The sequence below is a fragment of the Suncus etruscus genome, chromosome 3 (assembly GCF_024139225.1).
Source record: "Suncus etruscus isolate mSunEtr1 chromosome 3, mSunEtr1.pri.cur, whole genome shotgun sequence".
Classification (NCBI taxonomy): domain Eukaryota; kingdom Metazoa; phylum Chordata; class Mammalia; order Eulipotyphla; family Soricidae; genus Suncus; species Suncus etruscus.
Window position 1 is genome coordinate 60,440,004 of NC_064850.1, and position 26,635 is coordinate 60,466,638.

General features: G+C 36.4%; 1 protein-coding gene across 1 annotated transcript in view; it reads left to right on the forward strand.

Annotated features, from left to right (window-relative positions):
* The window catches only part of CFH (complement factor H), a 66,311-nt gene that overhangs the window by 14,208 nt on the left and 25,468 nt on the right, over positions 1–26,635 (forward strand). The window contains exons 4-9 of the mRNA XM_049769749.1: positions 2,532–2,608; positions 4,159–4,347; positions 7,246–7,416; positions 8,516–8,689; positions 25,307–25,507; positions 26,013–26,189. Of these exons, the coding sequence (XP_049625706.1) occupies positions 2,532–2,608; positions 4,159–4,347; positions 7,246–7,416; positions 8,516–8,689; positions 25,307–25,507; positions 26,013–26,189 (989 nt within the window). The remainder of the gene's footprint in view (positions 1–2,531; positions 2,609–4,158; positions 4,348–7,245; positions 7,417–8,515; positions 8,690–25,306; positions 25,508–26,012; positions 26,190–26,635) is intronic.

Consider the following 26,635-nt stretch of genomic DNA (forward strand, 5'->3'; position numbering starts at 1 on the left):
AGCACTGCCAGGAGTGATTCCTGAGTTCAATGCCTTGAGTAAACCCTATCATCACTGGGTGCTCAGGGGGCCATAGTTCAAAAGCAAAAAAAAAAAAAAAAAGTTTTAAAAGACTAGTAATTAGAGAAACATGGATTTGACATCATGGCTTGAAGAAGCAAGCAAGATTTGTTGGGTGAGATAAATCAGTTGAGCAAGTCATGCCAACCTAGCAAGCAGAACCAGTGGTGGAACTATAACTGTGCTAATTTTGGTACTTTAATCACATCATAGATATGTATGGATATCAATATGGATCTAGATAGAGGTGTATATCTATCTATCAATGCCATTCAGAGCAAAGGCAGGATCAAAACCGTGCCATGAGAAAGTTCAGCAGAAGGAAGATGCTGTACTGAACTCAGAGAAGGTGTGAGCTTATGTTCCCCTTCCTCTGAGAGTTGGGTCATGCCAGGTCCAGACTGTCTCTGCTATCTCTTTCCAGAAGGCAAAAAGAAGATAGGTAGGTTAGTTTTGTCTTTATTTTCCTCACATTCATTAGCTATTAAATGAATTATAATTACTCTCTAAGACTATGTTAATAGTCTTAGGAAAATAGTAAATACATAAATAAAGGTTTGCTCCAATCACTTCGTTCTGTTCTGTTCAGAGCAGTGTGTATCAGGGACAGTGGGAAAGGAAGCAACATTAGATTATGCGGGCCTATTTGATAAGATAATAATACTTAGAATAAGCAAGACACCTACACTTAAAACATCACTATCAGTTTTAATGACCCTGTATTTGGAACCTGGAAAGTTAGTCCAATATTCTATACCTGTGCCTTGCAGATGGGGGGTCTGAGTTCAGGTTCTGGTTCTACTTGATCCCTAGCATACTGCCAGAAGAAATCCCCACAAGCACTGAGCATTGTTGGAGCAGTGTCAGAGGTAACCCATAAATAGAAAAATTAAGGTTCCAGGATCTTCAACTGATTCTCATCTTGTGGACCAAAATGCTGCTATAAGATCTTCACACACTAGTCTCTTTTATAACTACTCAGTGTTCTTTGTGTCCTACTATTAGAAGTCACATGACAAATTATTGTAAATAAACTTCCTTTAATGGGAAAACCAGAAATATTATAAATTAGACCACATACATCTAAATAACATTAAGAAGATACATGAAATATTATTTTCTGATTTATTTCTTCTTTTATTTTGTTTGTTTGAGGAACACACCCTGCAGTGTTCAATGGTTACTTCTGTCTCTGCACTTAGAAATTAATCCTGGTGGAGCTCAAGAGAAGTCAGGGGTTGAACCTGGGTTGGCCACTTGCAAGAAGAGTATCCTACCCAATGTATTATCAATGCAGCCCATATTTTCTGATTTATTTCTCGATTTTAACAGCTTAGACTTTGGAGTTAGATTTCCTAAGCGAGTCCATTTGATGTTTGTATATGTTCATGTATCTCTCATGTAAAACTATCTCTTCTTTCACATGTTTTCCTTTACAGAAGCAAAAAGACATCAGTCACAACATTGGGTTGGCAGGAAAAACAGTTTAAAACAATTTCTGTGATATTATAAGTATCCAATAAGTACTTGAAAATTTGTGGTTAGCTGTTGGCTATTACTTTGATTTTAGCTTTTTTTTTGGGGGGGGGGTTTCAACCACACCAGTGACGCTCAGGGGTTACTCCTGGCTATGCGCTCAGAAATTGCTCCTGGCTTGGGGGACCATATGGGATGCTGGGGGTCGGACTGCAGTTCTTCCTAGGCTAGCGTGCCCAAGGCAAGCCTTACTGCTTGTGCCACTGCTCTGGCTCCTTAATTTTAGCTTTTAATCTTAGTGGTAGTTTAAGGAATTTATTATCAATGTAAGTGTAACATACACTGACTCAGAAAAATTTAAAATTGTCACCTATAAAAAATGTGTTTGTGTCAGAGACCAGGAACTAAAGCTTTGTTCTACATAGGCTGGGGCAACTTGCATACTCTGAACCTGGCATCACATACAGTACCCTAAGCAATGCCAGGAGTGACCTCTGATGACAGAGCCAGGAGTAAGGTCTGAGTATCTTTGAGTGTGATCCCATGAAATAAAAATAAATAATTTTATTACTCACTCATGTACTTGAGGATTTGAAGGCTTATCTTAATAAAAGCAAAAAACTCAAAAATAGAAAAAAGTTTTGAGGCTGGTGTGCTTTGGGGTAGGTGCTAGCCGTGCAGATAATTAGTTAGGGCTTCCTCACTGTCATCCCATATAGTCCCCCTTGGCCTTGCCAGGAATAATTTATTTCTGCTTAGCCAGGATTATCCCCTGGGCAAAGCAGCATGTGATCCAAACTGAAACAAAACAAAAGAAAACAAAACAAAAAAGCCTATAAGGAAACTACAGAAAGAGAAGAGAAAGAAAAACTAAATGAATATATATAGTTAATTTTCCATGAAGTGGGGTCTTGTACACATTCAGAAAGGTATTAAGCATGAAGCTCCACATAAACAAAAACTGACTCACTCTATGCTGGTATTTTCTATTACAGGTATCAGTTACTGGGCCGGGTCAATTACCGGGAATGTGATGCAGATGGATGGACTAATGATGTTCCTTTATGTGAAGGTAAATGTCCAGCTACTTTACAAGTATATCACAGTCCTTAAATATATAAGATTTTTAGCTGAAAGGGGCTAATTTAATATTTCTTACTCAAATTACTTCTGTGGTTTCTGATGCGGTACAGAATGGATATCCAATATTTTAGTACTACATTATTTTTATTTCAAGAAACATCACTTATTTTCTTTACTTCTGGATTTGAACCACTTGGCAAAATACCAGTATCACTTTATTTTATTTATTTATTTATTTATTTATTTATTTATTTATTTATTTATTTATTTATTTATTTATTTATTTAGTTTTTGGGCCACACCCGGCAATGCTCAGGGGTTACTCCTGGCTGTCTGCTCAGAAATAGCTCCTGGCAGGCACGGGGGACCATATGGGACACCGGGATACCGGGATTTGAACCAACCACCTTTGGTCCTGGATCGGCTGCTTGCAAGGCAAACACCACTGTGCTATCTCTCCAGGCCCCCAGTATCACTTTAAAATAAAGCTAGGAATTTTAGATGTGTGAATGAGAAGGAATACATCTAGTAGCTATCCATTGCTTGCTAGTAACTGCTGAAGTAGAAAATATGTTTTTAGGCATATTTCCCCTCACACCTGACATGAAAAGACTTTGATGTACTATCAGTGTTTAGGAACACACGATGTAATAGGAAAGTTTTCATAAAAAAAAAAAAACATGGAATTTGTTTGCAATTTTGAGCTGCTAATCTCTAGTCAACATTGCAATGAAAATATCAGTAAGAATAGTACATCTTCATGTCACGATAAGTAGAAAGGGAATGGGAGGGAGAGGATAACAGAAAGAAGAGGATGGTGATGATGAGAACTGGAAGAAATGAACAAGTAAAAGGAGATGAAGAAGAAGAAGAGGAATAAAGATTGTCACTCAAAAAGCCTGGTTCCTGAAGAGGAGCATTCTCCTCATTTGTGGTAATTAGAAGAAGGAGGTAAATGTCTTAGGGACACTTAAATATCTCAATTGGAATGTAAATTAAAACATTTAAATTGGAATTACCTAATGTGTTTGTTGAACACTGAAAGTTTTGGTGACTTAAGACCAGTATATCTGGGGTGATAGGGGAGGGAGGTGTCACTGAATTTCATTAATGGGTATTTATCATTGGGTCCTAACCTAAATTCCATAACCTCAATGATATTCTAAACCCATTCCAAATAAGTATTCAGATCAGCTTGCTTGAGCACTGTTGTACGAGGTAGGACATTGTAAGACTGCTTTTCAGTGAAGATAATATCATAATTGCATATCTTATTTCATTTTGTATTAAACATTTTGAGGCATAAATGGAAATTTTATATTTAATTATCTGTTTTCATTCTCAATTAAACAAGACAGTCTTTCACACATGCAAGTAATGTACTCTACCATTTTATGTCACTTTTTCTTTAATATTTTAAGTACTTTTTGTATTGATAATTTATTACTGATCATTCTAAATACACTGGCCTATATATCTATCATGACAATGTTTTCATTTTTTTTTAGAAAAACTGGTTTTTTGCTTTTGCTTTTTCAGTTGTCAAGTGTTCACCAGTGACAGAACCAAGGAATGGGAAAGTCGTTGGTGTACTAGATATGGATCGGGAATTTTCCTATGGACAAGTGGTGCGTTTTGAGTGTAATTCAGGCTTCATGCTTGATGGGCCTAAAGAAATACATTGCTCAACAAATGGTGATTGGAATGAGGCTATCCCAGAATGTGTGGGTAAGGTACACATTTTTTATTTGCCCCAGTATTTGTATGACTTTTTCCATGATAAAAGGCATTCCAAAACATTGTGCATCCTAAAATAGCATAAATATTAACACTACTAACTCACTTATATTTTATAGGAATTCATCTAAGTTCTTTACATTCTGTCTTTATTTTTACTTCATAATATTTATAAGATTAATTATTTTCACCTCATTTTTAGTATTGGGCAAGCTGATGGGCAAAGAAGTAAAATCACATGCTCATGACAAAAGTAGTCAGATTCAAACATGGATGATCTGAATCCACCCTCTATGCTCTTAACCATAATTGAATTTCAGAATGTGCCAAAGTGAGCACAGGGGTTAAAGTGTGTGTCTTGCACTCAGCCATCGATAGTTTGTTTCCTGATATTACATATGGTCTCCTGAGCAAAGGGCTGGGGTGAGCCCAGAGCATCACTGGGTGTGACAAAAAACAACAACAACAATCAAATAAATAAACAAAAAATATAAACAAGGAAAAATGACTGTAGTCAACTCATGTGATTAAAGTAAAATGTTGAACAATATTTCCACTACATATCAGCTTCCAGAGTAAACTATTTTATTTAATCTGAAAAGTCAGTGTCTCATCATTTACTTGCACTAACACAACACAGTGAATTTTTTAGAATAGCACTACTAAGAAATGACAACTTGATATTGTAAGTTTATTATAATCATTGCTGCTGCTCTGTATTGCAGCTACCAAACATTTAACATTTTTAAAGAATTTTACAGAAAACTGTAAATTAAAAGTTTTTTATCTGTAATCCTGCTAATTATCATCATGACAAATTTGATTACATGGACATATGTAATCAAACATTATGATCCTATTTTCCCCTGAGTCCCTACTGCATAGTGACATTTTTACAGACATTTTTACCAATCTAATGTAAATATTTTCTAAAATCTCCAAATTTTGTGCACTTCTAAGTCTAATCAGCTTTGCAGTGAGAGGCAGGGGAAGGTTTTTCTTTTAAGAACTGTCTAATGAGGCAATTTTGATCCCTATATTTCATTCAATGTAGCTTTTGCTCTCTAGAATCTCATGGATAGGATTTTCTTCTAACATTTACATTTCTGCTCAGATATAAAACTTTCTGGAATGACTGATGCATTAGATAAGCTATAAGAGAAGAATAAAAATATTTCAGAAGAAGTTTAAGGAAAGTTAAAAGTCATTAGGTTCCATTGAGTCTGAGGTGCCAAGTTTTATTTGTTTTCAGTGGATCATGCATCTCAATAGGATGTATCTGTTGGATGCAAGCATCCAAATGAATGACTTGAAGAAAGACTGGTACCAAGTTCTAAGCATGCATCATGTTGATGCTTTAACTCACAATGAGGATAATGCAGCATTTTTAATAAAATCATAATATAACAAGAAATAAAATAGTTAATTAAATTACATGCAGGAAAACATACTAGAAAGGCAGGTAAGAAGGATGGTTGATATTATTGCTGCTTGCTATAGTCAGGAAAATGTTAGAGAAAGATGGAGAGTATAAATGATTATTGGCATAAATGAGAAAAGAAAGCAAGAGAAAAGAAAAATGACTGTCAGAGAGGTAAGCAGAATGAAGATGTGAGGGAAACTGAGGACTTTGGTGGTGGGAAATATGCACTGTTAAAGGAATGAGTATTGGTCATTGTATGACTGAAACTCATGAACAATTTATAATTGTGTATCTCACAGATGTTTGATTAAAATTTTTATTAATAAAAGAAAAAATGATGGCAACTTTTTGACAGCAAACTTGGCTGGAGCAGACCTGTAAAAGCAGAAGATCGGGGCCTGGAGAGAGAGAGAAAGCTTGGAGAGTAGAGCAGATGGCTAGCATGTCTTGGACCCTAAATTATGACCCTGGTGACTTATAACTCCCTTCCTACAATTCTAGGAGTTTCTGGTTATCCCAACCTTGCTGGGCCTGAGTATTAAATGAACCAGATCTTTGACTCTGACGGTTGCTTTTCAGAGATATAAAATGAGTTAAATTACCAAATCTGAATTGAAAAAGTGATTGATGAAAAACTCAAAAATACGTAATAAATGTGGGTTATATAGTAAACATACCATAATCCTAGGTCTATATTTCTCATCATATATAAATGATGAATACTTATTGACACAATTTGTATTAAGAAGAATTATTTGTTCTTAGTTAATTTAAATTATTAACATAATGTTTGCTAGAGGAGCCTTCCAAATGGTGGTCAGGAAGCTGAAGCAACTCCTTGCCTCCTAGAAATTCTTTGCCATCAGGCTTGTGGTGCATTGAGAGGTACTCAAAATGTAGGCAAGACCCTGAAGTAATATGGATTACCAGGGTAGCCCCAGCAAGACTCGGGGACTTCCAAATTTCTACCTGGTGATGCTTGGATCTTCCAAGGCTGCATCATATATTGCTCAAGAGACCATGAGGTGCTGAGGTTTTAGGTGAGCTTAGCCTCATTCAAGGATGTGCCTCAAATGCTGTTCTCTTTCTCTGGCCCCATGGTAAGATAATTTTATAATAATTTCATATTCCTTGAAAAATAAATATTAAGAACTAAAGAGATAATATTTGATTCTTGCTTTCTATTTGACTGACCAAAATTTTATCCTCAACAATTGAGATGACACCCCTAAATTTGGCCAGGAGTGATACCTTGGCCAGGCGTTATGCTCTGAGTATGCTAGTGGTTTTCTAGAAACTTCAAAATAAATAAGTATTAAGAGCTACAAATAGATTGTCTATCAAGCATTGAAACAAAACAAAAAAATTTGCTTGCTTTGATCAAATGGGAGACAAAATATGTCTTATTCTGCATTACAAGATTTTAATATTTCTATAAACCTTTTGGAATTTAATCTTGTATTTAGAAATTTCATGTAAATTACCAAACATTCTAAATGGGAACCCTATATCTCAGAAGACAATTTATAAGGAAAATGAACGATTTCAATATAAATGTAACAAAGGCTATAATTTTGGTGAAAGAGGAGAAGCCATTTGCACTAAAAATGGATGGAGTCCAAGCCCATCTTGTAAAGGTAATGTTGTATTTCATTTATGTCTTTACCAGTTCTCTAGGAGTATACATTCTATATGGTTGTAGGCTTGCTCTTCAAAACTGTGTTCTCCCTTGAACACATACCTACATAATTTGCTTGTGTCTCTATTTTTGCTTGCTATTTCCACTTTAGAGAAAAGCCCATGTTGTCTCTAGAACACAATCTTCCTTTTCTTCTCCCTTCATATCCTTCTAAGTAAGTCTCAACAAAACCTATCTTACTTCAAACATGTATAAAAATACATTCTGTTGGCTTATTTTTAGTTATGGCAACTTATAAAATACAACCTATCCTGAAACTATTCTGCAAGTCTTCTTTTAAGAGTAATTGGTATGATACTTTTAAATAAAGACATACACAAAATCAGAAAATTTTAATACCTCATCCAATATTTTATAAAATAAATTTACCAGAATTAGGTTTACAATAATCTTCTTGACTATCATGTAATAAACAACACTCAAACAATTACATTGCTGATCATAGGTCAGATTATACTTTAAAAGTTACAATATATTAATACCAGATGAAGAAACTCTCAATAGACAATTTAGTACAATATTTCGTTGGCCACAGATGTAATATAATAACAATGACGATGGCACTTCAAAAAAATAAACATCAAGAACAACAGAGGCCAGATCAGTGGTGCAGATGGTAAGGCGTTTGTCTTGCACGGGCTAACCAAGGACGAATCCAATCCACCGGTATCCCATATGGTTCCCCAAGCCAGGAGCAATCTGTGAGCGTAGCCAGGAGAAACCCCTGAGCATCACTGGGTATGGTCCAAAAAAAAAAAAAAAGGAACAACGAACCCCCCCCCCCAAATAGAAACTCTATCAGTAAGTATTTGATGGTGAAAAATAAAAACAAATTCAGGAATCCAGAGTAGATAATCATATATCAATTCAAAGAGAATGAAAGAAACTATGAGTCACATAGCAGGAAATACATGAGGTTGTGTTTCTTTTTAACAGATAAAAAATGTTATGTCCACTTCTATATTTTTAGTGTACTTATTTCAATGGTTAATAATTTTTCTTCTCTGCCTCTCTTTCTCTTTTATTTTTCTTTTCAGAAATAGCTTGTACTCGTCCTTATATTCCAAATGGTTCCTACAAACCTGAAAAACCCATATATAGAGGTGATGATTTAATCACATATGAATGCAAAGATGACTTTCACCCTTCAACTCAGGATACTAAAGTAAAATGCACAGACACCGGATGGGTACCAGCTCCAAGATGTATTTGTAAGTTTCACTTATAGAATTATTTACTTCTTAGTTATGAAATTACTTTGTCTTAAACATAAACATGTATGGATGGGGCAGAGTGATTAGTAAACAGGTAGGAAAATTGCCATTCATGCTGTCAACCAAGTTTTGCTATCTGGCTGGCCATATGGTCCCTGATCCCAGCCAGGAGTGATCTTTGAGTGCAGAACTAGGAGTAATCTTTTAGCACTGCAGGATATGTCACAGAAACTATATCTAAACATAAATAAACTGGACACAATAATCTAAATATTTGTCTTTTGTTCATTAGAAAATAGAAGCTTTAATGGAATTCTTTGTTTTTTCAAGGTATCTAGTTCTAAACAGAATCAAAACTATATTTTTTAAGTATAAAACATTTACATGCTAGCCAAATTTACATGTGGATATATCTATTTATCCTATGTAGTGCTACTATATAAGTAAAAACTGAGGATAATATAACCATCTAACATTTGTATATTGTCTATATATTCTGGGAACAATTCCTCCAACATATTGACTCCATAGAACAAATTTCTTAATTTTTTGTTTGTTTTTATTTTTTTTTTATTTTGACCAAAGTGGATTGCAAATCTTTCACAGTAATATTTTAGGTACATAGTGACATTGGATCAGGGGCATTCCCACCACCAATGTTGTTCTCTCTCCACCCCTGTTCCCAGCATGTATCCTATATCTCCCTCCTTTACCCCCAGGCTACTAGTATAAGTGATCCCCTCTGTGTCTAGCTTGTTGTAGATTGGGTATCGATTCTGTTGTCATTGGCTTTGGATTTGGTGTTTAAGTCTGATAATTTTTTAATTCTATTTGATGTTCATACAACTGTTTGGTCTTGGTACCCTCCATTATTTCCCCCTCAATTTGTGTGGCATAACAATATGGTTCAAGTTATGTGATTCTGTATGAAGGAAAAAAAAATTAATTGGGGCAAAAAAATCAAAGAAGTTAAAAAAAATGGGAGAGTCTTCATTCTATACATGACTGAAACCCAACTACAATCATATTTGTAATCAAGGTATTTAAATAAATATATTAATATAAAAAAGAAAAATAGAAAAGAAAGGGGAAAAGGAATAAAAACCTTAACAACAATAAAAAAATCAAACAAAAACTAGAAAAGCACCACAGTAATAAAGACAGCAACCATACATAAAAATGATCCTGAAATAAAAACAAAACAAAGCACACAAAAAATACGAGAAAAAAAAACAAATAATAACAAAACTCCAAAATTAATTTGTGCTTTTTCTTGCTCAAGCACAGTAAATATTGGTGAGATTAGAAAGGAAATTCCCTTGGCCTAAAAGGGACAGGGTTTTTCTGCCCTAGAAGTATACTGTCATGGGAATAACTACAGGCTCTGTACTTGTTCGTTTATTCTCCCCTAGGTCCTTTTGTGGTGTCTGAAAACTTTCCGTTCAGTCATGGATGATAAAATCAGGTCTCTGTAGCTAGAGATCTTGGTATTTGCACAGGTCATAGGATGAAGCCAGGGATGGATTCTTTATGGTTCTAGAAGATCTTTTCCATCACTGTTGTTTTAATTAGTCTCCTGTAGTTGATCTTCTAGGATTTTGCTCAGATTCCAAGACAAAGCATAGGATAGAGTCTTTCATTATGTTTCCAGAAGATAATGCTCAATTGCAATTATTTCAGTCAGACCTTTGGAATTAGAGATCTTGGTTGTTGTACAGATGGTAAGCCAAAGCATAGACTAGGGTCTTGTTTTTTTTTTTTTTTTTTTTTTTTGGTCCCATGATATGTTCTGCCCAGAGATGGTGGTCAGTCAGTGTTTTGTAGATAGCGATCTTGGCTTTTGCACAGATCAAAGAAAGACATGTCTTCTGATTTCATCTTATCGTTAGGTGGTGAGGTAAGACAACCTGCTCTTAGGTCAAGTTGTTGTCATTTCCTCATTCTCAGGATGTCATATCAAAACGGGCACATATTGGTGTCAGAGCAGTATTAAGAATGTCCCAGAGGGAGTTTTGTTCCTGGAGCTGTTGCGGAGAACTGTGTCAGTTCTATGTCTGGGATCTAGGGTTTGGGGTTGGATGGTCGCTGTCTAATCACCTGGAGTCAAAGTTGGGTCCAACTGAAATATGTTCAAGGTGGGAGGTGCCCCTGTATTGTAAAATGTATGAGATCTTATCCCTAATATATAAGAGCTTGTTTCTATATGTAAAATTTCCCATTTCTCAGTATGCCTTTGCAGAAAGCAATTGTGTCATATTATATTGCTGGTGCATTTGGGGGTGAGTATACTGTGCCATATTTTCGACTTGAGCTTCTATCCCAGGCAAGATCCTTTCTTGTAGGTTTTTGTACCAAGCAGAACCAAAACAGGTGAAGTTAATGAAGAGAAAAAAACAAAAACAAGACAATATATATAAAGAAAAAAATAAATAAAAATGAGTTTAAAAAAGTAATTAAAAAGTAATTAAGGGAACAAAGTGATGCAGGAGACATTAGATTTGGGGAAATAGGTTAAGAGGTTAAGAGGTAGTATTATATAGGTCTTAAACTTATAAAGGAAATGTAGGCTTTCCCCATTGTCTTTTGAGATAATTTTGTTAGGGTGGAAACTCAGGCACATTTTCATCACACACCCTGGTCTTGTTGAGTTTGAGAAATGATTTGCAGCAGAAAGGGCTTGGGTAGAGTTCTTGCACTAAGGTCCATGTGGAGCTGAGTCTGGTAACAAGCAACAATCCACATTTGAAGGGGGTGTGCGAGAAAGAGGGCCACAGAGCATGAGTCAGTAGGGGTGTTGATTGTAGTTTCTTGCTGGGGGATGAGATGTGAGACTGAGTGGGTGTCCATTCGCTTGGGAGTTGGGTGATGGCTTATTGGAGCAGGAGGTTGGTCTTGATACCTAATGGGTTAAGAACGGAGGGTAAAGAGAATTAATAAGGCAGGATATTGGAAATGGGGGGGGTGAAAGGATAGTAGGATTTCTGAAGGAGTGGGGAGAGATAGTTTATAGGAAGGGTTATATACACTATAGGCATGGATTGTTTACAATTTAGGTTTGGCTCTCATATAGATGTCTTCTCTCTATGCTTATACCCACATAAAGACATACATTAGTGATCTATTTTTAAGATGGTGTTAAAGATCTGACCCTAATAGGATGGGTCTGAGCTCTTAAGGACTGGTTGAATTAAGATAAATAATTAGCTTAGATATAGCTTAAGAAAAGGAGGAAGGGAGAGCAAAAGATAAAAGAGAGGAGAATAGAAAATTAGGTAAATATAGTAAAAATAAGTTAAAAAAGTTAATAAATCAAATACAAGAGAATTGGTTGGTGCATCGCAGTTGGGAGGTTTTCCCAGTTTCTGGGCATTTTGTCAGTGATGGGATTGGGCCTTGCTACAATGAAGGTTTCAGCATTAGTTTCTTAGTTACTGATACAATTTCCTTGGATGTGATTGGCCTGTTTAGGCTTTCTACATCCTCCTTATGCAGTCTTGGAAGATGACATTTTTCCAAGAATCTCTTAGTTTCTTCCTGTTCTCTAACTTGACTGAATATAGTTATTCATAATAAGTCCTCATGATGTGCTGGATTTCATGGGGGTTCTGTTGTAATCTCTCTCCTTTCTTTTGTGATCTGATTTATTTGGGATTTATTGGGGGGTTTTGTTTTTTGTTTGTTTGTTTGTTTTGGTGAGTCTTGCCAGTGGTTTTTCTATCTTTGGTTGATTATTTTGGGGGTTTTTTTTAAAGGGGGGCACACCCGTTTGATGCTCAGGGGTTACTCGTGGTTAAGCACTCAGAAATTGCCCCTAGCTTGGGGGGACCATAAGGGACACCTGGAGGATCGAAACGTGGTCTTTCCTTGGCTAGCGCTTGCAAGGCAGAAACCTTACCTCTAGCGCTACCTGTCCAGCCCCCAGTTTGTCTATCTTGTTTATTGTTTAAAAAAAAAAACAATTCCTAGACTCACTGATTTTTTGTATTGTTTTTTTCGTTTCTGTGTTGTTTATGTCTGCTCTGGTTTTTATTATTTCTTGTCTTCTGGTTGTGTTTGGGTTTCTTTGCTGCTGTTTTTACAGTTTTTTAAGGTGTTCGTATAATTGTTGTCTTGTCATTTTCCTCTTTCCTGATATAAGTCTTATTGCTATGTTTCCCCTAATTACTGCTTTTGTTGTGTCCCACAGATTTAAACAATTTGTATCTTCATTATTGTTTGTCTCAAGCAATCTTTTTATTTCTTCCTTGAGTTCCTCTCTGATCCAGCTGTAGTTGAGCAGCATGTTGCTTAATCTCCAGTTGTTGGATTTTCTCCATAACTTCTTTTGACAGTCAATCTTGAACTCTGTTGCATAGATATCTGATAGGCTGCTTCTAATAATCCTTATATTTGTAACTTTATCCAAGTAAGATTTATATCCTAAGGTCTGGTCTATTCTAGAGAAGGTTCTATGTGCACTTGAGAAGAATGTGTATTCTGCTTTCTGAGGGTAGAAGACTCTATATAAGTCTATTAGCCCTAGTTCTTCTAATTTCTCATTTGGGGCTCTTATTTCATTGCTACTTTTCTGTCTGGTGGATCTGTTCAGCAGTGATAGTGGAGTATTGAGATCTCCAACTACTATCACATTTCCTTCCATATGTTTCTCCAGGTTTGCAAGCAAATGACTTACATATTTTTCTGGCTCTGAATTTGGTGCATAAATATTGAACAGAATTAGTACTTCTTGGTCTAGTGTTTCCCTGATCAGTAAGTAGTGACCCTCTTTGTCTCTGATTACTTTCTTGAGGTTGAATGCAATTTGGTCTAATATAAGAATGGCGGTCCAGATTTTTTTTATTTTCCATTGGCTTGAGTAATTTATTTTCATCCTTTTATTCTAAGCCTGTGTCTATCCTGCACTTGTAGGTGTGTTTTCTACAGGAAGCAGAAATTCAGTTTTTGTTTTCTAATCCAACTGTCCACTATGTGTCTTTTAATGGGAGAGTTTAGTCTATTGACATTTAAGGAGATTATTGACAGAGAGGACTGTTGTTCAGTTGTATTGTGTAGGGTGGATATTGTTACAATCAGGGATTTGGATTGTGTAATTTATCTCTGAGTAGAATATTTAGAATTGATTTTGTTCGCACAAATAATGCAAGTTCTTTTTTGTCTGGGAATATTTTTAGTCCTCCCTCCCATATAAATGAGAGTTTTGCCAGGTAGTGGACTCTAGGTTGGAAGTTTCTTTCATTCAGTCATTTAAATATGTCATTCCACTGTCTTCTTGCTTGAATTGTTTCAAATGGGAGATGAAATGATTATTATGTTCCTTTTTTATTTGAAGCTTTTTTCTCACTTATTGCTTTAAGGAGTTCATCTTTCTATTTTTTTTTTTTTGCCATTTTGTTTACTATATATCTTGGTGTTGGTTTATTAGGGTCTATTTTAATAGGGACTCTTTTTACCTCCTGGATTTGTACCTGGATTTGCATCCTCTTTCCAGATGGTGGGAAAGTTTTCTGCTTTTTTTTTTTTTATTCCTGACCACTTGTTCTTCCCCTTTTCCTATTTCCTCCCCTTCTTGTATTCCTACAATCTGTAGATTATTTCTTTTATTTGTGTTCATTAAATACCTAACTTTTTCTTCCAATGCTTTACCTTTATTTTCCTTATTGACTTCTATGTCATTATTGGTTCGCAGATTTTCTTCAAGTATTTTCATGCGATTCTCCAACTGTGTGATTTTGCTATTATGACTTGCTAATATGTTTTATTTTTTAATCCCATTTGCATGGATGCTTTCATCTTCTGTAAAAGTTCTTTAAGTTGGTTGATTTGTTCATCTATGAATTTCTTGAATTTGCTGGCTAGTGACTCCTTTGATTTCCTTTGCCATGGGCTTTCATTGTTGATTTTAGGTTCTCAACTATGATGCCAATGCATTTTGGTGGACTTGGAAACTTGCTAGGATTTCTCTCCATATCCCCAGTTATTAGTGTCTTCCTTATTTTACCCATATTTCTTTGCATTTGGTGGTTTGGTTTGGAGTGTAATGCCTTCAGTTTTCAGCCCTCCTTTGTCACCTGTGTCAATGGTGTGGGTCCCTACTCTGGAGTGCAGGTCTAGGTGTGTAAGATGGCTGAGGTTGCTGAGGTTTGGCCCTGCCCACAAGTCTCCTCTTTCACTACCTCCCAGAAAGCATAGGTCCCCTCTACCTTGCCCAACCACAGCAATGTTTCTCCTCTTCCTCTGTCAGAAAGTGTGGTGGAGGTTGGGGCCTGGGTCAATTTCCAGCACTCCTCTACTTGCCAGACAGGGGCATGGTTTACCTCTTAGACTTAGCCTGTCTGTCACAGCAGCAGTGGCAGAGTACTTCTTGTCTGGGTGGGCCTGGGTCAATCCCCACCCCCCACCTGACAGGCAGTGTGGTTCAGCTCCCAGCCCCAAATTTCTTATTTTTCTGTGACTCAGGAAGTTGGGAGTGACTTAAGGACTAATTCAGAAGTCCACTCTCCTGGGTGCACATGGGGTGTTTTCTGGGCTGCAAATATCTAATAGCTAGAGGACTAGCTTCCAGGATGCTATGCTCATGTGCCTTTGGCAGGAAACATCAACAGTTCATTATTATTTGTCTTGGATGTAGTTTTCTGGAAAAGCAGCTGACTTTCTCCAAACTTAGGGAACTGAAACAAAAGAGGAAGCACCTATGTCATTTATGTCTTGGTGACATGCTATTATTTCAGCTGCTTAAGTTCTTTTTACTTATTTGATTTTGGGTCACACAGGCAGGACACAGGAGCTACTCCAAGTGTAGTGTCTTGGGTTTGCATCTGGTGATAATCTGAGGACCATTAAGGGCCAGAGAATAAACCCAGGACTCCAGCATACAGTACATGTATTCCAGCCCCTTGAAATGTCTCTTGTCCCAAAGCCATATAAATCCATAGGAACTGAGTCCTAGGATCAACACATATGTGGAGAAGTGCAGTGCAGTTATTTTTGTTTTGTGGAGGGATGAGACTGAAAGATGTAGACTTTCCTTAAACCATAATTCACAGCAAAATGCCATTCTGTTCATTAATTCATTTCTAATGATGGTTTTATTTTTTATATGGAATTTTTATATATATATTCCTTTTTTATGACTCAGAGCTCATTGAGAGAGGATATCATAATTAAATTAGATCTTTCATGAAGAAAAATATATCCAGGTAGTTATTACGTAAAAGACATCAAGATTTATTCCACCCATAAGTACAGAATTAGTTAACAAAACATGTATTTGAGGAAACTGATCAGTATGCAAAAGATTTTAATGTGTAAAATAAATATAAAGAAAATGTGTAATTTAAGTTATGGCTGGCTACTAATGGTAGATCACCACAACTGTATTACAGCATCAGTTGTTATTCCATAGATATTTGTGTCCTTTTTTTGAACTAAATAAGAAAATGGACAGGTAAACAGCTTATTGGACAACTCTTAACACTTTAATACATTTATAAGAAATATTACAAACATTTGGTATGTTGTTATTTGATAAATTGTTAGGAAAACTTTATTCTTTAGTTCACCCAATAATTTTATGATATAGAGGAAATGAAATAATAATTTTCTAGGAAAATATGAAACATTTGAAACTCTTTTTTGTAATTCAGTAGCTTTCTAACTGGTTAGTTTTATAGCTCTAGGTTGGTGCTGTTGTTCAAATTAATTACAGACATGGTTAGTTGATTACAGTAATAAAATTGGAAAGCAGTTCACAGCTGTAACAAAAAAGTGATCAAGGTAATGAATCTGCATTACTGTACATGCATCATTCAAAAATAATAATATGTCATGAGGCCAGAGAACTTTTACAGCAGGTACAGTGCTTTCTTGAATGAAACCATCATGGGTTTGAGCCCCTGCATTCCCTCCCTAAGCATTACCAAAACTGTGTCCATGCAGAATCAGGAATAACCTATGAGCCCCACTAAGTGTGCCACTAAAATAAAACTCCTATGTGAATAACTGCCTCTAAAATGTGGCATTTAATAGTGATAGTATGCTAGGCTTGGGTCAAAGGAAGAAGCTGTGTGACTATAGACAGATTCTACAAAGCTTCTATTTTATTTTTTTAGTTCTCCACTTTTCTTTAAAAAAATTCTTTAATTGAATCACTATGAGATACACAGTTAAAAAATAGTTCAGGATTGATAGGACTGGAGCCATAGCGCAGTGGTAGGGCATTTGCCTCGCACATGGTTGACCCAGGGTTCAATCTCCAGCATCCCATATAGTCCCCCAAGCCAGGAGCGATTTCTAAGCACAAAGCCTGGAATAACCCCTGAGCCTCACCAAGTGTGGCCCCCAAACCAAAATAATAATAATAATAATAAAGGATAGAGTTTTCATCATTTAAAATACAAAACCATCCCTTCACCAGTGCCAAGTTTCTGCCTTCATGTCCCCAGTTTTCCTCTGCCCTGCCCTGCTCCCTGCCTACCTCTACGGCACTTATTTCTTCTCTTTATTTTTCTCTTTTTTCTCTGCTTTTTCCTTTCTGTTTATCTTTAACACTGCGATTTGCTGAAGTGCTTTCATGCATATCAGAAACCCATTTCTTGTACAGAATGGTCATTTTAAATTATGATTAGAAACAGCTTGTATATCATAAATATTTTAAAGAAAAAAATGATTTGGGTCATGCCTGGCTATGCTAGGGGTTGTTCCTAGAGGTACTCATGGGACCTATGCTAGAGATTAGACTGCATGCAAGGCAAATGCTCTATCCAATGTATTATTTCTCTGGCCTCTAAATTATGAAAGGTTTATTTTATTTTATTTTATCTTTTGCTATTTGGACCACACATGGTGATGGATGCTCAGGGGTTATTCCTAGCTATGCATTCAGAAAACTCTTCTGAAATGGGGGACCATATGGGATGCTGAGTGATCAAACTACAGTCCATCCTAGGTTAACTGTGTGGAAGACAAACGCCCTATCGCTTGCGGCACAGCTAATGCCCCTAAATCATAAAGATTTTAAACTAGTGTTGAGACTGCTTAGAGAAGAACTTTAACAAAAGCAAGCTTACCGATAATAGACTATATATATGGTTTATATATAAACATAAATTGAAATGTAAAAAGTAGAATTAGACTAAGTTTGCTGACCTCAGTGCTTTATTACAGAGAATATGTTTTATTCAGCGATTTCTTGTTGAAGTGCTAATGATAAATTAAAACATGTTCAGACAGAGTAGAAAAATGATAAAGGCTTATGGTTGTAATACTTTTTATTATATGCCCATTTTTTACATTTGAAAGTAATTTTAGTTGCTCTTATTTGATCCATTCCTATAGAACACCATATAAAATGAATGACTGTGCTATTTCTAAAACCAGACCATGAGATTTCAAAACTCTTTTAATCATTCTGCAATGAATTTAAATAAGTTTAATAAGGTTTCATTTTGGGGAACTTGTTTTTGTTTTGGAACCACATGAGGTGATTTTCAAGGCTTTTTCTTGGCTGTGCACTTGGGGAGGAATCACACCTGGTTGCTGGGAGGACTATCTAGGGTGCTGCTGTCTTATCATTCCATCCAAGAATTCATTTCTTATAGAGCCAAAAAGTCAAGCTAACCCAAGTAGCAGTATTGGTAACTAACAAGCCTCTTAATATATCAGGATGGTTTACATAAAATTCAATTCTTATTCTAAAAAAAAATCAAAAAGTGAAGCTTGTGAAAAGGAAGAGAACTAAAGGAACACTTTGATCTTCATCACAAAACCTTCAAATAATGTAAAAAAATCTATCAATAATGAGAATTTTAGACAGAATATTGGTCCAAAATTATATGTAGAGAAAGCATCATTCATTAATTTTTGCTATAGAAAAATAGCAGAAAATGCAAGGAAGCAAAAGTTTATTTCGAAACTTCCACAAAAATCTAATTGAATAAAAAATAAAGCAAAGTTTATGTATACATGAGGTTCTGACAAAAGAATCATATTTAATAGAAAACTAACTGCAGTCTGTATTAATAACACTAGACTATAAATAAATCATAAGAAAAATGTCAATAACTTTTTTGGTTTATTGGGACACACCTGGAGGTGTTCAGTGTGGGATGGACATCCCATATGAAATGCAGAGATAAAACCCTAGATAACCATATATAGTCATGCAAATGCCTAACCCACTGTACTATTGCTCACATGCCAATTTTTAAAAAAGTATTTGTAAAGGAGATAGAGCTTATAATTATTATCTACTTTACCAGGGACATAGCTCAAGGGCTGGAGCACATGCTTTGCATATGAGGGGTCCCAGGTTATTTCTTGTACTTTATGGCCATCTAAGAACTAGTCCATGAGTAGCCCCCAATTTAAGTTGCGTTTGGCTCCTCACCCAAAATGGTATTTGAAGAGTGCTCTAACATTCTTAAATAGTTAACATTATTCTAAACATAAGAATAACTCTATGTGTATAATTATAATGCGCTTAGTTTGATAATAAATATCCCAAAAGTACTACTTTCTCAATTGCAATAATATTAATATATTGACCATCATTTTATATATTTGATTATTAAGAATTAGTACTTTGAACTAGAGACAATCTAAAAGATTCTTTTTTTTTAGGATTATGTAATTTATTTTTTTCCTTTATTTGAATATCTTGATTACACTTGTTTGGAAAGTGCAGTTTCCTCCTTGAAGATGCCTTTAGTCTCAATGTCATGGAGTGTTTTACCGACGTGTTGTTCTATATACCTTATCGTATCCGGTCTGATATCAAGGTCTTTAATCCATTTGGATTTTACCTTCGTACATGATGTTAACTAGGGGTCTATGTTCGCTTTTTTGCAAGTGGCTAACCAGTTCTTTCAGCACCACTTGTTGAAGAGATTTTCCCTGATCCACTTAGGATTTCTTGCTCCTTTGTTAAAAATTAGGTAATTGTATGTCTGGGGAATGTTCTCTGAGAACTCAAGCCTATTCCACTGATCTGAAGGTCTGTCTTTATTCCAATATCATACTGTTTTGATAACTATTGCTTTGTAGTACAGTTTAACATTGGGGAAAGTAATGCCTCCCATTTTCCTTTTCCCTAGGAGTGTGTTAGCTATTCGAGGGTGTTTATTGTTCCAGATGAACTTCATAAGTGTTTGATCCACTTCTTTGAAGAATGTCATGGGTATTTTTAAGGGGATCGCATTAAATCTGTATAATGCTTTGGGGATTATTGCCATTTTAATGATGTTAATCCTGCCAAACCATGAGCAGGGTAAGTGTTTCCATTTCCATGTGTCCCCTCTTATTTCTTGGATCAGGGCTTTATACTTTTCTTTGTATAGGTCCTTCATGTCTTTGGTCAAGTTGACCCCAAGATATTTGAGTTGTGTCGCACTATTGTGAATGGGATTGCCTTCCTGACTTCCATCTCTTCCCTATCATTACTGGTGTATAAAAAGGCCATTGATTTGTGTAGGTTGATTTTGTAGCCTGCCACCTTGCTATATGAATCTATTGTTTCTAGAAGCTTTATGATAGAGTCTTTGGGGTTTTCTAGGTAGAGTATCATGTCATCTGCAAACAATGAGAGCTTGACTTCTTCCTTTCCTATCTGGATTCCCTTGATATATTTTTCTTGCCTGATCGCTATAGCAAGAACTTCCAGTACAATGTTGAAGAGGAGAGGACAGCCTTGTCTTGTACCAGAATTTAGGGGAAAGGCTTTTAGTTTTTCTCCACTGAAGATAATATTTGTGATTGGCTTGTGGTAGATGGCTTCAACTAAATTGTGAAAGGTTCCTTCCATTCCCATCTTGCTGAGAGTTTTGATCAAGAATGGGTGTTGGACCTTATCAAATGCTTTCTCTGCATCTATTGATATGATCATGTGACTTTTGTTTTTCTTGTTGTTGATGTTGTGTATGATGTTAATAGATTTACGGATGTTAAACCATCCTTGCATTACTGGGATGAAACCTACTTGGTCGTAGTGTATGATCTTCTTGATGATGCATTGGATCCTATTTGCCAGGATTTTGTTGAAGATCTTTGCATCAGCATTCATCAGGGATATTGGTCTGTAATTTTCTTTTTTTGCAGCGTCTCTGTCTGGTTTTGGTATCAAGGTGATGTTGGCTTCATAAAAGCAGTTTGGGAGTGTTCCCATTTTTTCAATTTCATGGAAGAGCTTGGCTAGGATTGGTAGTAGCTCTTCTTGAAAGATTTGAAAAAATTCATTAGGAAAACCATCTGTGCCTGGGCTTTTATTTTTGGGTAGATGTTTGATTGCAGTTTCAAATTCCTCAGTAGTGATGGGGGAGTTTAGATATGCTACATCCTTCTTACTTAAATGTGGAAGGTTAAAAGTGTCCAAGAATTTTTCTATTTCTTCTAGGTTCTCATGTTTTGTAGCATAAAGTTTCTCAAAGTAGTCTCTGATTACCCTTTGGATTTTTGCAATTTCTGTCGTGATCTTCACATTTTTATTTCTAATACAGGTTATCAGATTTCTCTCCCACTCTTTCTTTGTGAGTTTTGCCAATGGTCTATCAATCTTGTTTATTTTTTTCAAAAAACCAGCTTCTGCTTTCATTGATCTTTTGGATTGCTTTTTGGTTTTCCACTTCATTGAGTTCTGCTTTCAGCTTTGTTATTTCCTTCTGTCTCCCTATTTTTGGTTCCTTTTGTTGGTCATTTTCTAATTTTTTAGCTGTGCCATTAAGTTATTCAGGTATGCTCCTTCTTCCTTCCTGATGTGTGCTTGTAGAGCTATAAATTTTCCTCTCAGGATCACTTTTGCTGTGTCCCATAGATTCTGGCAGTTTGTGTCTTCATTATCATTTGTTTCCAGGAAAGTCTTGATTTCCTTTTTGATTTCACCTCAGACCCACTGGTTATTCAGTAGCAGGGTGTTTCATTTCCAATTGTTAAAGTTTTTCTTCTGTGTGGCTTTGTAGTTCACATCTAATTTCAGAGTCTTGTGGTCAGCAAAGGTAGCCTACAAGATTTCTATCCTCTTGATTTTATGGAGGTATGTTTTATGTGTCAGCATGTAGTCTATTCTGGAGAATGACCCATGTACATTGGAAAAGAATGTGTATCCAGGTTTTTTGGGATGGAGTGTCCTGTATATATCTACTAGTCCTCTTTCTTCCATAACTCTTTTCAGGGCTAGTATGTTTTTGTTGGGTTTCAGTCTGGTTGACCTATCAAGTGTTGATAGGGCTGTGTTGAAGTCTCCCACAATGATTGTGTTATTATTGATTTCTTCTTTCAGATTTGTCAGTAATTGTATTAGATAATTTGTAGTCTCTCATTGGGTGCATATATGTTTAATAGTCTGATTTCTTCCTGTTGCACATATTCCTTGATTAGTACATAGTGTCCATCTTTGTCCCTTACCACTTTTCTGAGTATAAAGCTGGTGTCATCAGATATTAATATGGCCACCCCAGCTTTTTTGAGGGTGTTGTTTACTTGGATAATTTTCTTCCAGCCTTTGATTTTGAGTCTATGTTTGTTCTGACTATTCAGATGTGTTTCTTGTAGGCAGCAGAAGGTTGGATTCATCTTTTTGACCCATTTTTCCACTCTGTCTTTTAATTTGTGAATTTAGTCCATTGACATTGAGGGAGATGATTGTCATAGGATTTAATGTCATCTTTGTAGATAAGTTTGTTGTGTTTGTTGGTCTCTCTTATCTTAGAGTAAACCTGTCAGTTTTTCCTTTAAGGCTGCTTTATCATCTGTGAAGTTTCTGAACTGTTGTTTATCCATGAAGCTGTGTATTCTTCTTCCAAACCTGAGCGTGTGTCGGGCTGGGTGCTCTTTCATTCAGTCTTGTCACAATATCCCACCACTGTCTTCTGGCCTTGAGAGTTTCTTGTGACATGTCTGCTGTAAGTCTTAGGGATGCTCCTTTGAATGTAATTTCCCTTTTTGATCTTGCTGCTTTCAGTATTCTATCACCATCTATGGGATTTGTTATTGTAATGAGGATATGTCTTGGGGTTTTTTTCTTTGGGTCTCTTTTAGCTGGTATTCTTCGGGCATGCAGGATTTGATTGCATGTAGTCTTTAACTCTGGGAGTATCTCTTTGATGATGTCTTTGATAGTTGATTCTTCTTGGAGATCTCCTTCCTGGGTTTCTGGGACTCCAATGATTCTTATCTTGTTTCTGTTGAGTTTATCAAAGACTTCTATTTTCATCTGTTTGCATGCCTTGAGTACTTTTTCCATTGCCTGTTTGTTTGTCTTAAGGTTCTTTTCCAATTTCTTCTGTTGTGTTGTGTTTTTCTGCATCACATCTTCCAGTACTCCGATTCTCTCCTCAGCTGCTGATATCCTGTTGGTGAGGCTATCCATTGTGGTTTTCAGTTGAGCAACCGTGTTTTTCAGATCTGTTATTTCAGTTTGGAGTTTTCTGATTTCTGTCTTTGTGTTCTCTTCAGATAGATCTATGCTCTTTTTAGTTCTACAAACATATTCCATATTTCTATTCTAAACTCCTTATCTGAAAGGTTAATCAGGTGGTTGGAATTTATTAGGTAAACCGAGCTTTCATCTTCATTCTCTATGAATGTTGTTTGCCTGCAAGGTTTCCCCATTGTCATGCTTGTAGTGTGGTTTTTCCTGCGTGTTCTGGTGGGGTTCATTGATTAGAAAGAGTGCGTAACCACAAAGCGAAGCCGCTCTTCTGCTGCCTCTAGTTGACAGTACTCAGAGTGAACAAAGGCACAACAGGGCAGAGCAATCTCGCAGCCCTAGAATATACGCACTCACCAGCTTCAAAATGCAGTTTTTTGGGGGTGCGCTCCCTAGTCTTCTGAGGAAACCTTCGGGGATTCAGAAGCAGAGTTTCAGGCAGAAAGAGATAGGAGTTTCCCCTGAAGTCCTCAGAGTGAACAAAGGCACAGCATGGCAGAGCGATCCCGAAGCCCCAGAATGTAAGCACTCACCAGCTTCAAAATGCAGTTTTTTGGGGGTGTGCCCCCTAGGCCTCTGAGGAAACCTTCGGAGATTCAGAAGCACAGTTTCAGGCAGACAGAGATAGGAGTTTCCCCTGAAGTCCTCAGAGTGAACAAAGGCACAGCATGGCAGAGCAATCCCGCAGCCCCAGAATGTATGCACTCACCAGCTTCAAAATGCAGTTTTTTGGGGGTGCACTACCTAGACTTCTGAGGAAACCTTCGGGGATTCAGAAGCACAGTTTCAGACAGACAGAGATAGGAGTTTCCCCTGAAGTCCTCAGAGTGAACAAAGGCACAGGATGGCAGAGCGATCCCACAGCCCCAGAATGTATGCACTCAGCAGCTTCAAAATGCAGTTTTTTGGGGGTATGCTCCCTAGGCCTCTGAGGAAACCTTCGGGGATTCAGAAGCACAGTTGCAGGCAAAGATAGGAGTTTCCCCTGAAGTCCTCAGAGTGAACAAAGTCTAAAAGATTCTTAAGATTAATTCCTAAGTCTTAACATTTTTGCATAAGATGCAGCTATTCTTGGTCAGTCTCCAGCACTGCATATGGCCCCTGAGCACTGTAATGATGATCCCTGAGCACAGAACCAGGATTAAGTCCAAAGAATTGATGGGTATGACTTAAAACTCCATCTTCACCACTCTCCCAAAACCTCAGCCAACCACCCAATTTTTAACAGATTTTTCTTCACTTTCTTTTTTGTTCTTGGGCCACACCTGATGATACTCCTGGATCTAGGCTTTCTCTTACTCAGCAATTAGTCCTAAGTGAACCATATGAGATGTCTCAATCAAAACTGGTCAAATATCTGCAGGCAAATATGTAACCCATTGTACTATTTCTCTTCCCGCAGAAATGTTATTTACTGGGTTATAAGTACTATCATTTTTCTTTTGGTTTTTGGGTCACACCCGGCGGTTCTCAGGGTTTACTCCTGGCTGTCTGCTCAGAAATAGCTCGTGGCAGGCACGGGGGACCATATGGGACACCGGGATTCGAACCAACCACCTTTTAGTCCTGGATCGGCTGCTTGCAAGGCAAACGCCGCTGTGCTATCTCTCCGGGCCCTATCATTTTTCTTTACGTTTTATGGTATACCCCCAAATCATAAAAATTATATGACACATTTTAGTATGAAAAACAAACTCTATCTCCTACTTTTTTGTCTTCAAAGAAGAGGCAGGCCTATGATTTCGGAGAACAAAAGAAAAAATACATATGAGTGAAAAATCACTATCACCACTCAATCAACATGGGGTTAGGTTTAAATGGATTTGTCAAATATGTATGTTTAGTTTTCTGCTTGAAGAGGTTATAGGTAAGTTTATATATCATATATCTAATAAGATTCAGAATGTCTAATGATATACATATATACATGTGTTTGTATATTTGTGTTATCTTGTGGATCAAAGACTCTCAACATGGAAGGCATGAGATTTACCATTCAAACATATTCCAATACCAAATATAATGAATGAGTTTTTACCTTGAAATACCACAATCAACTATATTTTATAACATTTTTGTACTCGATTCTAATAAAAAAGTATTAAAATGTTAATTAAATTTATTTAAATTATGATTACATTTTAAGAGTTTTATAACTCTTAAATTAAAATATACATATGCCTCTTTTTTATTTCAAGTCAAGCCTTGTGACTTTCCAAAAATATCACATGGAGCCCTATATGATGAAAGTAGATACAAGCCATACTTTCCAGCACACATAGGAAAATATTACTACTATTATTGTGATCAAGACTATGAGCCTCAATCAAACCGTTACTATGGCATCATTAAGTGCACACAATCAGGATGGGAGCCAATGCCAACAGAACTTTGCCGCAGTGAGTAAACATACTATAACTGTGTATGTAATAAGACCAAGAAATGAACACTGATGTGAAAGATGTAGTGATAGGTTAGGGATTATCTGCCCAGAAGTGTTGAGGGTGCTACCAAGGCTACACTAAGCCATGCAGTACAGAGAATAGAACCTCGAAGCTAACCCAGGCCAAGTGTGAATTGCACTCTTTTGGACAATTTCCCCAGGTCCAAGAACCTAGTTTTATAAACTGGAGGGCAAATTAATTCTTATAATGATGCTTTTTGAGATGAAAATTAAGTCTTACTATGATGCCTTTTGAGAAAAACATTTAGGAGATGTAGAAATAGAAACTTTATAAATGTATGTTTTATACTTATTTAACTATAAAACAATAATAAACAGCATTAAAATTACTTTGTTTCTTTTAAAAAAACATTGGTTAGTAGCATGAAATTTTCTTTATGCTTATGTTTTTCAGCTAATAACAGTTTGAATTTTTTAAATTTTATTTTTATTACCATTAGGAACATGTGTTTTTAATGACTTGGAAAATGGAAAAGGTCCATGGTATGCCAAAACGTATAAACAAGGTCAATCTATAAAAGCTGAGTGCTATCGTGGCTATAGTCTGCCAAATGGAGAGAGCTTTATGACCTGCACAGAGAATGGTTGGGACCCTCCTCCCAGATGCATCCAAATCAGTAAGTAATGGGGTCTAAGGCTACATACTATGTTTGTTTTTAAATTTCAGTGAAAGCATGCATAAGGAGAAGATCACAGAAAGCTTGAGAAAGCATAGAATGTATTTGGTCTCAAAAACTCAGTAAAATTTGCTGATAAGAAATTATGAAGCCATGGGATTTCCTGCTATATGAACCAAACTGATGAATATCCAGCCGAGGGAAATTAGAGGGAGAAGGATGGACAAAGAATGATCTCTCTCATAGTATCTCTCAGAAAATAAATAAATTTTAGTGGGAAATCAACAAGCTCAACAGTAAGAGCTCGAGAACTGGTCCTCAGTAGAAAGTTTGGTTAGAGATGGAGAAGATCACAGAAGGTGCACTCTAACTATCAAGGGAAGTGGAGGAGGACAGGCCAATGAGAGGAGGCAAAGTAATATGCATGATACTCTATCAGTACTGTC